The following is a 13445-nucleotide window of genomic DNA, read 5'->3' on the forward strand; positions in this document are numbered from 1 at the left end:
TTCCCTAACAAGTGTCCTTCTCTGCCAGGGTGTCCGGATGGGCGAGACGTCCACCAACGTGGCCAACGTCAACATGGCCCAGGGTTTGAAGATCCGCGTGGAAGACGGCTGCGACGTGGCTGACCCGTGCGACTCCAACATCTGTCCCGAGAACAGCCACTGCAGCGACGACTGGAGCACACACACCTGCGTCTGTGACCCAGGTAATACACACTTCCACGAACCCACAATGGCTCCTCTTAAGCTCCTTAATATCGTTCCTCGCCCTCTGTCTCCTGCAGGCTACTTCGGTAGAGAGTGCATGGACGCTTGCCAGCTCAACCCTTGCGAACACGTCTCCACCTGTGTCCGGAAACCCAGCTCCTCACATGGCTACACGTGTGAATGTGGACAGAACTACTATGGCCAGTACTGTGAAAACAAGTAAGCACAGAGGCTGATTTGTTTAAGTCGGTCCTGTTGGTAAAATCCCAAATGCCTGCGCATAATTACCACATTAAATGTCATGTCATTTGCACATCTCATTAGGAGGATTTAAACTATCGATACACTAATTACCAGTAGTTGTATACCAGCAGAACATGTGTTAGGTGAGCAAATTTTGATCGCTTGCATGTATTAGCAATTGCCAATTGAGAACCAGTCATTTCCTCCCGAACTCTGACCCCTACGACACGCATCACATCCTGTCTTAAGCAGGATGTCGGGTTCCCCCTGCACGCCTGAGCGACCCTCCATAGACGTTCAGTCACTGCTGCCCTCATGCCCCTATCAGATCGCAGCGCTCAGGTGGAGATCGCATCGCGCCAGAAAGAAAGAAAATCTGTGATTGTGTGAAAGGGCCCCTCCTGGCTGAAGGACTTGAAAGAGCAGAGGAAGTTTATTTCGGCCTCAGGGTGACGAGAGCTGCAGATTAACTAAGCAGATATTTATTTATCAGATTTTGTTAATCTCAAATTGTGACAATAGTCAGTATTATTTTGCTCGTTGGGAGTTATTCCACAAAGAAACCCTGAAATGATAAAAGCTGCAGATTAAAGCAGCAGTTACTACAACTGTTGACACATTTCAGATCATCATTTGAACTATTTATTCAATAACAGAGTGGAGAAGCCGTGTCCTCATGGTTGGTGGGGCAGCCCCATGTGTGGACCATGTAACTGTGACACTACCAGGGGCTTCCATAAAGACTGCAACAAGACCTCTGGAGAGTGTCGCTGCAAGGTAAAAACAGACTTAGCATCAGCAAATGTGCAGCTATTTGGGTTAATTGTGTAAATGTCTGTAAATAGCATGATAAATAAGCAAAAAACTGCTCGGTTTAATGTACCCTTGTTAAAATGTATCTGCTAATTTATGGCGGCTAATATTGGCATCAGAGTCACACTGCTGTTTGCCTGCTGTAGCCAAGCCTTTTCTCTGACTCTTCTTTTGTGGATTTAGTCTCATCCTGTAATTTCTCCTTCATGATCAGCCAAATAGAGGCCTTTTTTCCAAGCATCGCCTAAACTTAACATTTGCATCTTGCTCTCCTGCAGGAGAACCACTATCGTCCCGAAGGCGAGGACACTTGCTACGCCTGCGAGTGCTTCTCCCTCGGCTCAGAGTCGCGGACGTGTGACCCCACCACTGGACAGTGTCCCTGTAAAGGCGGAGTCATCGGCCGCCAGTGTAACCGCTGTGATAACCCCTTTGCTGAGGTCACTTCCTCTGGATGTGAAGGTATGTACATTAGCATTGCCTTCCTAATGGTTTGATCAGCTTTATGTGGACGTGACTTGAAGCGACAAATGCAGATTGGCTAGGGGGACAATTTTACACTGATGAGAAGAGCTTGAGACCATTTCACTGTTTCATCCATTTTATGCATTCACGAGTTGAACTGTGAGCTCTGAAAAGCAGTTCAAGCATTAAATAAAGACAAATAGTGTCACTCTCATCTGCCAAATTCACGGCTGAGACGACTTCACGCCTTTGTCGTCACCCGGTCAAGCAGAAGAAGCTCGTCTGTCAAGTGGACTAACTTGGCAGCAGCGCAAGAGTCTCACAATACAGTAGAGATGAATAGGAAACAAAACCACAGACTCCACAGAAAGGCCGCTTCTTTACAGTACGCAGCCTCGGGACGTGTTTCGATTTTCAATTCGCAACTGCTCCTTTTGACCAGGACACCGGCCGCCAGATTTCACGCCTATAGGGTTGAGTAAAGTTGATGTAGTGAGGAAATGATGGTGGGAGTGAAAATGGAAGAAGGAACAAAGCTGAAATGTCTTTGCTGATGTCCTGTGGGTCAGCGAGATGTGACCACCCACAGTAGCTCTTATTGCAGTCTGTCACACTGCTACAAGCACAACAGAATCAACAAAGAGGCATTCACTATCCTGAAAAAATTAAACTAAACGATCTATAAAAGTGAGTAAAGACTGGAATGTAAATGTAAAAAGAGCTTTAAGTCCACGTTAACTATTCAGTAATGCTGTAAAACTAAAACAAGAATGTGTTTTTGTCTGGTTACAGTGGTGTACGAGGGCTGTCCCAAGGCCTTCCATGCAGGCATCTGGTGGCCAAAGACCAGATTCGGACGTCCTGCCGCCACACAGTGTCCCAAAGGATCCGTTGGTGAGTTTCATTCTGATGTGAAGCAGTAATATAATATGTGATCCTGAGATCAACTCCAGGGGAAACCTGTACATTATGGAAATACGGAATAAATCCTAAAAATATACATAAAAACATAAATAAACACTAATTATTACACATTAATGCCTGAATGTGCTGCCTTCATTGCCTGTGTTGGCGACTTAAACTCAACATTCGTGTTCACTGACCTCTTCCAGTACTGTCGCCATGGCGATCCCTTTGTTGTCCCCCTGGTTCTTAGTAGGACCATTTATTTGCTAACACCGCTCGTAAACCTCTGTTAGCGCACCCTGGCAGGCCGTCCGGCCGTTTCTTCTTTTGCAACAATGGCTGCTGCAGAGACTTTGCATCTGAGATGAAGTCTTTTATCAAACTGAATCAGACTGGAACAAGTCTGTGCCTGAAAATGGAAACCAGCATGGCAGGAAGTGTTTACACATAATTGCGAGCCCTCTGGCCTAGCGTCTACACATTTAAACTTTATCTGTTTGTAAAGTCTGCCTGTAGTTACACAGTAAATCAGAATATTTTCAACTCATTTAATGTTCTTCCCATGTCATCATACAGCCTTCCCTCCATTCGATACTTGTTCTCCTGCCTAAACATATTTTTTTGGATTTTATTTTACTTTGCAGGTACCGCTATCCGCCACTGCAGCGATGAGAAGGGGTGGCTCCAGGCCGACCTCTTCAACTGCACCACCGTCACCTTCACCCATCTGAAGAAAATGGTGAGTGAGGCAACAAGCTCGTATTGTTTGCTGACTGTGCTCTATAGTAAGCACAGTCCGAAGGGAATTCTTGTGTGCAGCTGGCTAATGCTAATATTAGATTCTAAGAAAAGCAATGCGCCTATTGTGTGAACCTGAACCCAATACTCGAGGCTTAAACTCCTCAAACTTCCTGCTAATCCTGGGATTGAACTAATTTCAATTATGTTTCCTCTGGCCCGCTCAACTTATCCTCACCTTGACCTGCCGGCTTTCTTCCTTCCTCCAGAACGACGACCTGCGGCGCAACACTTCGAGGATGGACAGCGAGCGCTCCAAGGCCGCCGTGCGCCTGCTCCACAGCGCCACCATCAACACGCCGCACTACTACGGCAACGATGTGAGGATGGCTGCCCAGCTGCTGAACCGCGTGCTGCACTATGAGAGCCAGCAGGCGGGATTTGAACTCACCGCCATGAAGGACTCGGAATTCAATGAGGTAGGAAACAATTGTTTGTGATGCTCTTATTTGACTGCACTTAGGAAAAGATACTTTCAGCGGGGATCCGCTTCATCTTCACTGCGGTAACTGAATCCTTCCTCCCGTCTCAGAACTTGGTGCGAGCAGGGAGCTCCTTACTGGATCCGGCCAACAAGGAGCACTGGGACCAGATCCAGAGGAGTGAAGGTGGCACTGCCCACCTGCTCCGCAACTTTGAGGCCTACGCCAACACCCTGGCTCAGAATGTCAGGAAAACCTACCTGAAGCCTTTCACCATCGTCACAGAAAACATGAGTGAGTGGAGATGCCATAAAGCCACTGTTGGGAACCCTGAAAGGTATTTACACGTGTCTACATCTCGGAATCTTCTTCTCACAGTTCTGACTGTGGACTACCTGGATGTCATTGACCCCGAGAGGGCCACGTTGCCTCGGTTTGAGGACATCAGAGAGGCCTACCCCAAAGAGCTTGGATCCTATGTGCAGTTTCCTCAGTTCAACCTCCGCCCTCAGGGTCAAAGGGGTAGCTAGATAACGCCTTTCCTTCTTTATAAGTGTGTTAAAAAAACCTTCAGTCTTATCTTTCACTACCTCCATCCAGGAGAGTCCCTGCCCGCCCCTCCGACCCAGACTGATCCATTCCAGGAGGAGGCGACGACGGTGTCTGACAGGAGACGGCGCCATCTTGAGCCCGCGGCCCCTCTGCCCGTCGCTGTGGTGATAGTGTACAAGTCACTGGGGACGCTGCTCCCGGAACGATACGACCCTGACCGGAGGAGCCTGAGGTACACGTCTAGGAGGATGTGGAGGTTTTTTCAGATGCTGAAGACGCGCTGGTGCACGATGGAATCGTCAAAACCGTCCAGTCAAACAGGCGCTGATCTAATGAAGACACACACACTCAAGCTGAACTCTCAGAACTCTCCACTTACCGTGTTTATGCTGTTTATCATGTTCTGTGTAGTGAAACCAATCTTCACGTGAAAAATATGTTCAACTGTGCCATAATATTTACAGGGATTGTCTGTAATGGAGAATCTTATCTGTGTGTGTGTATAACCAGCGTAGTTATTTGGAAATACACAAAGTGAGCTGCACTCTTGTAAAGGTACCCAGAAATAACTCATACTTGAGTAGAAGGGAAGATCTCAGGATAAAAAAATTACGCTGAGACAAAAAAAGTCACCCATTTGAAAATTGCTTTATGTTACATACATGTTGCTCATATAGTCAATGCTGTAAGTCATCTCACCTTTGCCCCCCAGGCTACCCAACCGTCCAGTAATCAACACAGCCATAGTGAGCGCCACAGTGCACAGCGAGGCTCCGCCTCTTCCTGCTGTCCTGGACTCACCCATCACCTTGGAGTACACGCTGCTGGAGACGGAGGAGCGGACCAAACCCGTCTGCGTTTTCTGGAACCACTCTTTAGCGTGAGCTGGCCCGACCGTCGCACGCGAAACTAGTTTGTTCCGTTTGTTCTGAAATAGTTTCAAGTAGATTTTTGCTACGCGTGTGTTGGTGATTAGGGTTGGAGGCACGGGCGGCTGGTCCTCCAAAGGATGTGAGCTGCTCAACAGGAACAACAGCCACATCAGCTGTCAGTGTAACCACATGACCAGCTTTGCCGTTCTCATGGACATCTCCAAAAGAGAGGTATGGCCCCTTCGGATGCTTGTCAGTGATCCGCTTTGATGGAATCCCGATTTGACCTTCCGTCTGGTCGGGTCTCCACAGCACGGAGACGTCCTCCCCCTGAAGATCGTCACCTACACCACGGTGTCAATCTCCCTCTTCCTCCTCCTCGTCACCTTGATCTTGCTGTGCCTCCTTCGTCGGCTGCGCTCCAACCTTCACGCCATTCACAGGAACCTGGTGGCGGCTCTCTTTTTCTCCGAGTTTGTCTTCCTGCTGGGCATCAATCAGACAGACAATGTGGTGAGTATGGAAAAGGGCACCAGAGAGGCACTAAAATAAGCAAATTCCTTTGAAATCATGTAAAATAAAATAATAAATGGAACCATCTGCCTTTTTTTGACGACTTTCTCCTCTTATCTCCTGCAGTTCGTGTGCACCGTCATCGCCATCCTCCTCCACTACTTCTACATGTGCACCTTTGCCTGGATGTTCGTGGAGGGGCTGCACATCTACCGCATGCTGACGGAGATGCGGAACATCAACCATGGCCACATTCGATTCTACTACGCCATTGGCTGGGGCATACCGGCAATTATCACCGGTGAGACCACCAAACACGGAGAAATTCCCAAACACACACACACACACTGGGCCCAGAAACAGAGCCGGAGGCAGAGCTTCGTGCTGGGACTTGTCTCATCTGACGAAGATCTTTGTGGCAAATTTCATTAAAGAGGCAGAAGAGGAAACCCACTTTGTAACCCAGTATGAGACAGATCTCTAAAAACCGCTGTATCAATGACAAATGATCATGAAGAGGAAGAACGCCGACCGTGGGAAAACCAAAAAACAGCGTCACCCTTTGGCTGTTGAATTATTGAGTTTGTGTCTTAATTGTGAATTTGTTGTGTTTCCTCCATCTGCAGGTTTGGCAGTAGGTCTTGACCCTCAGGGTTATGGGAACCCAGACTTCTGCTGGCTTTCTGTCCATGACACGCTCATCTGGAGCTTCGCAGGGCCCATCTTCGTGGTCGTTTTGGTAAGTCCTTCATTAACAACGCTCACATTCCAACTGAGCGGCGTGCGTCATTGAAAGAGTTAACCGTGGTTTTTAACTCTCCCGGAAGGTGAACATTGTGATCTTCATACTTGCTGCGAAGGCTTCATGTGGCCGCAGGCAGAAGGCAATGGAGAAGTCAGGAGCAATGTGAGTTTTGATATTTTATTCCATGAAACGGTGGTCAAAAGGGGCAACGCAGTGGGACTGATCAACCTTCCCCCCTCAGCTCTGCCCTTCGAATGGCTTTCTTCCTGCTGCTGCTCATCAGCGCCACCTGGCTCCTTGGCCTGATGGCGGTCAACAGCAACGTGATGATCTTCCACTACCTGTTTGCCGTCTGCAGCTGTCTGCAGGTAATAGAGCAGATGGAGAGATGCCAGCAGATGATTTCCCACCAGCTTTTGCCACGTTGTCTAAACTCCAAATGTTTCCCTTTTGACTTCGCAGGGCATCTTCATCTTCTTCTTCCATGTGATCTTCAACAAAGACGTGAGGAAGAACCTCAAGAACGTCTTCACAGGGAAGAAAATGGTATCGGACGAGTCCAGCACCACAAGAGCCTCCTTGCTTACAGTGAGTGCACCTTTTGCTGGAATGTCTGGAAGTCCGGAAACGGTGCAGAAAAGTCCGATTTTTCATGTTTTCTCCGCTTCTCCTCCATCCCCAGCGCACTCTCAACAGCAACAATGCTTACGAAGACGGCACAATATACCGCTCAGGCATCGGCGAGTCCACCGTCTCTTTGGACAGCACGCTCAGGTCAGCCAAGAGCCGCAACAGCTACCTGGCTTATGCACTCAGGTACACCACGCTGACTAAATGGCTGCTTCTAATGCTCTGCTGAGAGGTGTTTATCTTCTACAGGCTGAATTTCTTATCTTATATGGTGTTGCACAGATACTAACACACCTAAACGCACACAGAGTTGCATAGATGGCCCCTGTCATCGGTCGCAAATGATGACCCTCTTGACTATGAGCACATTTCTTGCTTTTTTTCCACACGTGGGTGGTGTCTGAGAGTTACTCCCGTAAATCTGCTTGCATGAATGCTTAGCTTTGCTAATGCATGGCACATGGCTTGAAACCAACCAGAGCTCTAGTTAATCACGAGCAAGGTAAATACATGTTGCTATGCTCTCTGAATTGAGTCTCACTGCATCAGTTCATGTTTCTGTTAGCGGGATATTTTCTTTAAACACACATTTAATCACTTGAATTGCCTTAACAACCAATTTGGAACAATTCCATGGCAGATACAGTGTCTTACCTCATCTTTTAAGTTAAACTCGGGTCCGTTTTTAATCCGTCTTAGATGTTCAGATATCTGACTTCTGTTCTCTGTCTTGTATGTTTGCATGTAACACAGATCCACTGGAGTAAGGTTACGTACATTGGATATTTTAAAAGACAGGAGTTACTGTAGGGGTGGATGTCGACTGCACGCCTTGGCTCGTAAAGCTGTCATCTCGCCGACTTTAGGGTCAAAAAGTGCGATAAAATGCCAAAGGGGGAAAACGGGGACGTCTGCATGTGCAGGATGAGGAGACAAGCAGGAGACATGTGGGATGGGACTGTACCTGTAGAAGCAGAAATCTAATCCAGACGAGCCGAGCTGCTGCCTGCGGCTGCTGGCTCGTCTACAGACGGGACAGAGACAGTACGAGCGTTTCTGCCCTCCGGCCAGCGTGTCACTTCCACCTGGTAAAAATAAAGGCGAGGCTGGAGAGAAGCAGGATTTCAAATGGATTTGCACTTTCCAAGATTTAATATTGCATCCATAAACATTTATGTTCATGTGAGGTATTAGGACCAAAACTAGGAAGGTTTACGACTCCTTAAATAACACGTCCATCAATGCTGGGTCCTTGACCCACTTTCCATTAATCTTCCTTTAAACTGAAGAGTTTGCGTTGAGAGACGGTGGTGAGTTTTTCTCAGCCTTCATGTTTGGGCTCGAATACAGTTCCTCCATGTCTTGTATCCCTTCAGAGAGGAATCTGGTCAGAAGTCCAAGGTTTCCTCAGCCACGGTGAAGGGACACATGGATCTGGACGGACCTCTGTTCCACAGGAATGGCACAAAGGCAGAGGGTGAGCTCCATGCCAAATAAACCCTATTAAACAGTATTAATAATGAATTCACACCGACTGGTTTTTCTGCCTTTTCCTGATGCTCAGATGACTCTGACTCGGATAGTGAGCTGTCGGCGGATGAGCACAGTTCCTCGTACGCCTCTTCCCATTCGTCCGACAGTGAAGACGACAATATCGACGTGAAGCCCAAGTGGAACAACGAGAGGCAGCCTGTCCACAGCACCCCTAAAGGTACGCAGCCCGTCCTAAAGAACCAGGTTGTTAATGAAGAAAAATGGTCCTGACATGTTTGGGATCACTCCTGACGTTAACTTTTTGCATCATTGCCATTAAGTTTGCTTTTAATGTGTTTTCCACGCCAGTGGATGCAGTGGCCAATCATGTGAAGCCTTATTGGCCCGCCGAAGCCACCACAGCCAGTGACAGCGAAGACCTCGGTGGGGCGGAGAGGCTGCGGGTGGAGACCAAGGTGAACGTAGAGCTGCACCAGGAAAACAAACTCAACCACACCGGCGAAAGAGAGAGGGACGCCCAGCAGGAGCGGGACAAGCAGACGTCTGGGAGTGCCAGGGACACAGCGCCCCCTAACCAACACAACAGCAACAGCAACCACCAGCCAGAGCAGAGGAAGGGTAAGCTTGGTTCATTTTGGGTGGGGAAGGGGGGGGTTAATAAAGATAAAAGTAATGATAAAGTGAGTCAAATCTTCTCTCTCAGGTATCCTGAAGAACAAGATCAACTACCCTCCCCCGCTGAGCGACAAAAACATGAAAAACCGTCTAAGAGAGAAGCTGAGCGATTACAACTCCCCCACCATCACCTCCCCTCCTCCCATCAACAACAACTCCTCCTCGCAGCCTTCCGTCAACATCATCTCCCCATCTTCTCGGTCCTCCCCGCTCGCTCCTAACGAGGGGGGTCTCCCGGGCAACCACGTCAACAGCTCCCACATCAAACCCCCCGTAGCCCCGAGGCCGCCACCTGCGGGGATCCCGCCGGTGGCCGTCTACCGGGAGACCAACGGGGGAATGGCGATGCACTTGAAGTCGGGGACGGTCAATGGAGGAAACGAGTCTGACTCAGAGTAAGGAGACCTGCAGAGAGTTTTAGTAACTTCCTGTCAACAGCATCTTGAGCGTACTAAAACATTAATGCTGAGCTTAAGATAAAGTCTGTCAAGAGAAGTTGACGTCTTTTTTAGCTCGGATTAAACAGCTTGCTGACCACCCTGCAGAATCATTACACGATATGGAAAATAACTCGGATAAGCTTGAGAAGTGCCTATTTTTGACTTTCTTCTGGTTTCTTGACGAACCTAAGCTAAATGAGCTGCAAAGGCTGCTTAATATATGATAGAAACATGAAAGTGTTCTTTTCCAAAACGCCGATCCGCACCTTTAACTGCAACGTGCATGACCGTAGCAAGCTAATTCAGTTCTGCATGATAACTTCCTGCATCCCTGCACTCATTATTACGTTGCATGTCCTTGTCTTCCTTTACCCCGTCCCTGCACCCGTCCCTCCTCCCCTATTTTCCCCTGCTGACAGTGGCAGTAATGAGACTTCGATCTGACCTGTTAGGATAACCCAGACCAGTCTGCCCCTATGAGAGGAAGAGCCAAGAACCTGCTGAGGGAGGACGAACGGAACGCTGGATTGTCAAGAGAAAGTGAACGATTAAAAATAAAGGAAGACGGGCAGATGGTGAAGATGTTCTCTACGCTGGATGTGTCAGTCCCGCCTGCTTTCTCTCTCCCTGGGAAGCAGTATTAGTTTCAGACTTTGAGAGGAACAGGTTTACAGAACAAGGTGGAAAGACATGTGGAAGAATTAAAGGGAATTCTGTCGGAGCCAAATGTGCCAAAATGCTTGTCAGAAATGGACTCTGGGTGGTGAAGAAGTCCCCCAGGATGCATTGCAGATCCAGAAAAAAGATGCTCCTCATCTATGGTTGTTGTAGGATGATGCTGAGAGCTGCTTGATTGGTAATCAGAAGAATTTCATGGACAACAAAGCATCAGCCATTAGTGAAACTGAACCGGCTCTCGGAGACATTTGGACACAATTGTCGGTGCTAAACCACACCAAGTGCATTTAAAAAAAACAAAAACTCAAAGGCTTCTTCAGCCTCTTAATGCGGTGCATTCAGAGTGTAATTAATATGTACATATTGTTAAAGGTGAAGAAAAAAAAGATCTATTTTGTATTTCAGACGTGACGAGGATGAATTCCAAAAGTGAAAAATCATTTACTTGAACGTCACTTTGTTTGGGAACACTTTTCAGCAGGGACAGCTTCCCTAACCAGCTTCAAATATTCCTGAACCCTCAGAAATTTGGACAATGCAGTGCACGTCCCCGAGAGGATCCACGCACACGCGCAGAGGAGCAGGCGACAATTCAGGCGACAATTCCAGTAAACATGCACATTTCCTTTTGGTTTAAGGTATATTCCAAAAACCTGGTGTCATAAAAGTGCAAAACACGATCATCAGTGTGGATCCTTGAAGCACTCAATGAATGTAACGAAAAAGTAGCAGCAAATTTAAGCCAGTTAGTTCACTGTTTATCCACTGAATACCTTTGTAAAACTACTATTTGGAAGAACCTCAGTCTTCCCCCTTCCTGTAATCAATGCTTTTAATTTGTGTCCTTGTTTTTTTTATTGTTATTATTGATCTAAGACACTGGAAATGGTTTGTAACATAATGTATATTTATTTTTTATTGTTTCAAGACACTGGAGGAAAAGATGATTGTGATTGTAAAATGAAAGATGACATCATGAATTTTGTTTTTTAACCACCCTGTGTGCGACGTGTCTGACATCTTCGATCAGAGCCCAGCCGATGCAGGACGAGGCGCGTTTGTGTGACTTACTGTAACATTTTGGTCAGTTTAGAGAGGAAGGTTAAATCTCTTAATGACCGTTAATCTTTGTGGAACAATGGTAGCTGCCAGGCTGCGTAAATCTCCTCAGCTTGATCGAAAGCGAGGGCACAGACAGACAATAGGCCCGACTGCACATGCATTTAACAACTAGCCTGGCTTTCCCTGAAAATGGAAAACTGATAACAAGCACCAGCATCCCAGTATTGACAGCAACAAAACTATCCTCTGAAAGAGGTTTTGGTGTAAGCTTGTGACCTTTACAGCTAATTTCAAGGCTAAGCTAAGCTAACTAGCTTCTAATTATGGTATTAAAAGGTCAAGCAAGTATAGTATAAACATTTTAAAGATCTTGAAAGAACATACTTTTCTGAAACAATGGCATGGATTTTCTTTAAAGGTGGGCCATCTCAGGGCCCCAGTGACTCAGAACCAGGACCTTTTCTGGACACAGAGCCTTACACATGCATATGTTGGCATGCCTCACAGGCTACCCAGGTGAGTTGTTTTCAACAGGCGCAGTGAAGAGTTAGATGGCAGGGTCAGGTTTCGCCGACCTGTCTGGTGATTGTTGTTATGGCAACAGAAGATGCCAGTCTTAGAAAAGGCAGTGAGATCAAGGGTCATGCCCCCTATAGAATGGAGTGATAACTCACACCAACTTAATTATCCCCAGTTTCAGGACTGGTGGTGTTGCTTCAGGAGGGACGGCTTTCTCTGACACATTCCGATGGAAGCAGACAGGATTAACTGGAGTACTTCATGAGAGACTATCTGCCCCCTGTGTCTATATCTGTTCTATTACAGTCGGGCAAACTAAATAATTCAGACTCCACAGCTGGCAGAAAGTAGAGCGCTAATGGAGGAGAATGATGACTGGTTCAATGCGCCATCTAGCGGTGGGGAAAGGTAGTGCTTGGGATGCAGCTTGTTCCTCTGTAGAGGGCAGATCTAGAATATTACAAAAAATCTACATAAATGCCCAGTCTGGCAGTGTTTGTGTAATTGAACAAAAGCCAAAACCGATTTTTAGACCACTTTTTGGGAGAGAGTCGGCTATAAAATTTCCACTAGCTGTATCGCCTAACATGTCATTTCTAACGTAGGATTTAATAAGCCAAATAGCACCGTTTGAATGCTGTATATCTATTTTGACTTCTATTTTTGAGCTCATCTTAATTAGATTCATATTTATTTCAAGCAACCATGTTACCCATAATTAATCTCTTCTCTTGTTTTATAACTCCGTCAGTTGCATAAGACCCGCACGGTTGTGCAACCCTCTAGAAAATACGGGTTTGGGATTAAGAGGTTTATTATGGGGTTCCCAATTGAATGCAATGATGGGATTTGAGAAATCTCAGCGGAGGTGCTTTCCTGGTAGACGTCTGAAGAGGATCACTGGACACTGTGTGGGTGGATAAAGACAAAAGTGTGCGCACAGTAGTTAACAAAAGGGAATCCCTGCGAAAGAATTAGTGCTGTTGCTTACTGGAGCACTGCTGGCATCACAAACCTGTGCGCAGGTTTCAATGGGAGCTTACAGTCTTTACAGATCAGAGAGTTTCCAAAGATATGACATCTGCTTCTGAAATAGGAGCCGCAAGATCCTGCGGCTTAAAGAGGCAGGTGATTCAGGGATAGGTTTCAGATGCTGTCCTACCAGGACAGGGTATTACCGAGAAACAGCCACGGTGGCCTTTAATTCACAATTCAGCCTGCTGTGAGTTTTTGAATGAGGTTGTCATGGTGAAGTGGAAAGTTGAAGGCCGAGACGCGACCGCAACACTGCCGCCTAGTGGTCACAACATAAACGCAATTTGTGTTCCATTTGAATTCTCGCTGTGGTTATTTGCATATATTTTCATTTCACAGAAGAAACACGTGAAAAAAGATAAATTTTATCTGTCAGCTC

General features: G+C 46.9%; 1 protein-coding gene across 3 annotated transcripts in view; it reads left to right on the forward strand.

The window, feature by feature from the left end:
* celsr1a (cadherin EGF LAG seven-pass G-type receptor 1a) overlaps positions 1-11446 on the forward strand; it is a 50760-nt gene extending 39314 nt beyond the window's left edge. Inside the window, exons 14-37 of one of the 3 annotated variants that reach the window (XM_029825881.1) lie at positions 29-203; positions 282-423; positions 1104-1224; positions 1539-1722; positions 2518-2619; positions 3276-3370; positions 3639-3848; positions 3962-4145; positions 4230-4373; positions 4452-4635; positions 5116-5283; positions 5380-5506; positions 5588-5788; positions 5915-6089; positions 6415-6527; positions 6616-6695; positions 6775-6901; positions 6996-7121; positions 7216-7349; positions 8540-8640; positions 8728-8874; positions 9006-9275; positions 9361-9727; positions 10192-11446. In XM_029825881.1, the coding sequence (XP_029681741.1) occupies positions 29-203; positions 282-423; positions 1104-1224; positions 1539-1722; positions 2518-2619; positions 3276-3370; positions 3639-3848; positions 3962-4145; positions 4230-4373; positions 4452-4635; positions 5116-5283; positions 5380-5506; positions 5588-5788; positions 5915-6089; positions 6415-6527; positions 6616-6695; positions 6775-6901; positions 6996-7121; positions 7216-7349; positions 8540-8640; positions 8728-8874; positions 9006-9275; positions 9361-9727; positions 10192-10216 (3702 nt within the window). In that variant the 3' untranslated portion in view covers positions 10217-11446. The remainder of the gene's footprint in view (positions 1-28; positions 204-281; positions 424-1103; positions 1225-1538; positions 1723-2517; positions 2620-3275; positions 3371-3638; positions 3849-3961; positions 4146-4229; positions 4374-4451; positions 4636-5115; positions 5284-5379; positions 5507-5587; positions 5789-5914; positions 6090-6414; positions 6528-6615; positions 6696-6774; positions 6902-6995; positions 7122-7215; positions 7350-8539; positions 8641-8727; positions 8875-9005; positions 9276-9360; positions 9728-10191) is intronic. The other 2 variants (XM_029825880.1, XM_029825882.1) reach the window with 2 other exon arrangements.
* Positions 11447-13445: the final 1999 nt, after the last annotated feature.

The sequence above is a fragment of the Takifugu rubripes genome, chromosome 18 (assembly GCF_901000725.2).
Source record: "Takifugu rubripes chromosome 18, fTakRub1.2, whole genome shotgun sequence".
Taxonomy (NCBI): Eukaryota; Metazoa; Chordata; class Actinopteri; order Tetraodontiformes; family Tetraodontidae; genus Takifugu; species Takifugu rubripes.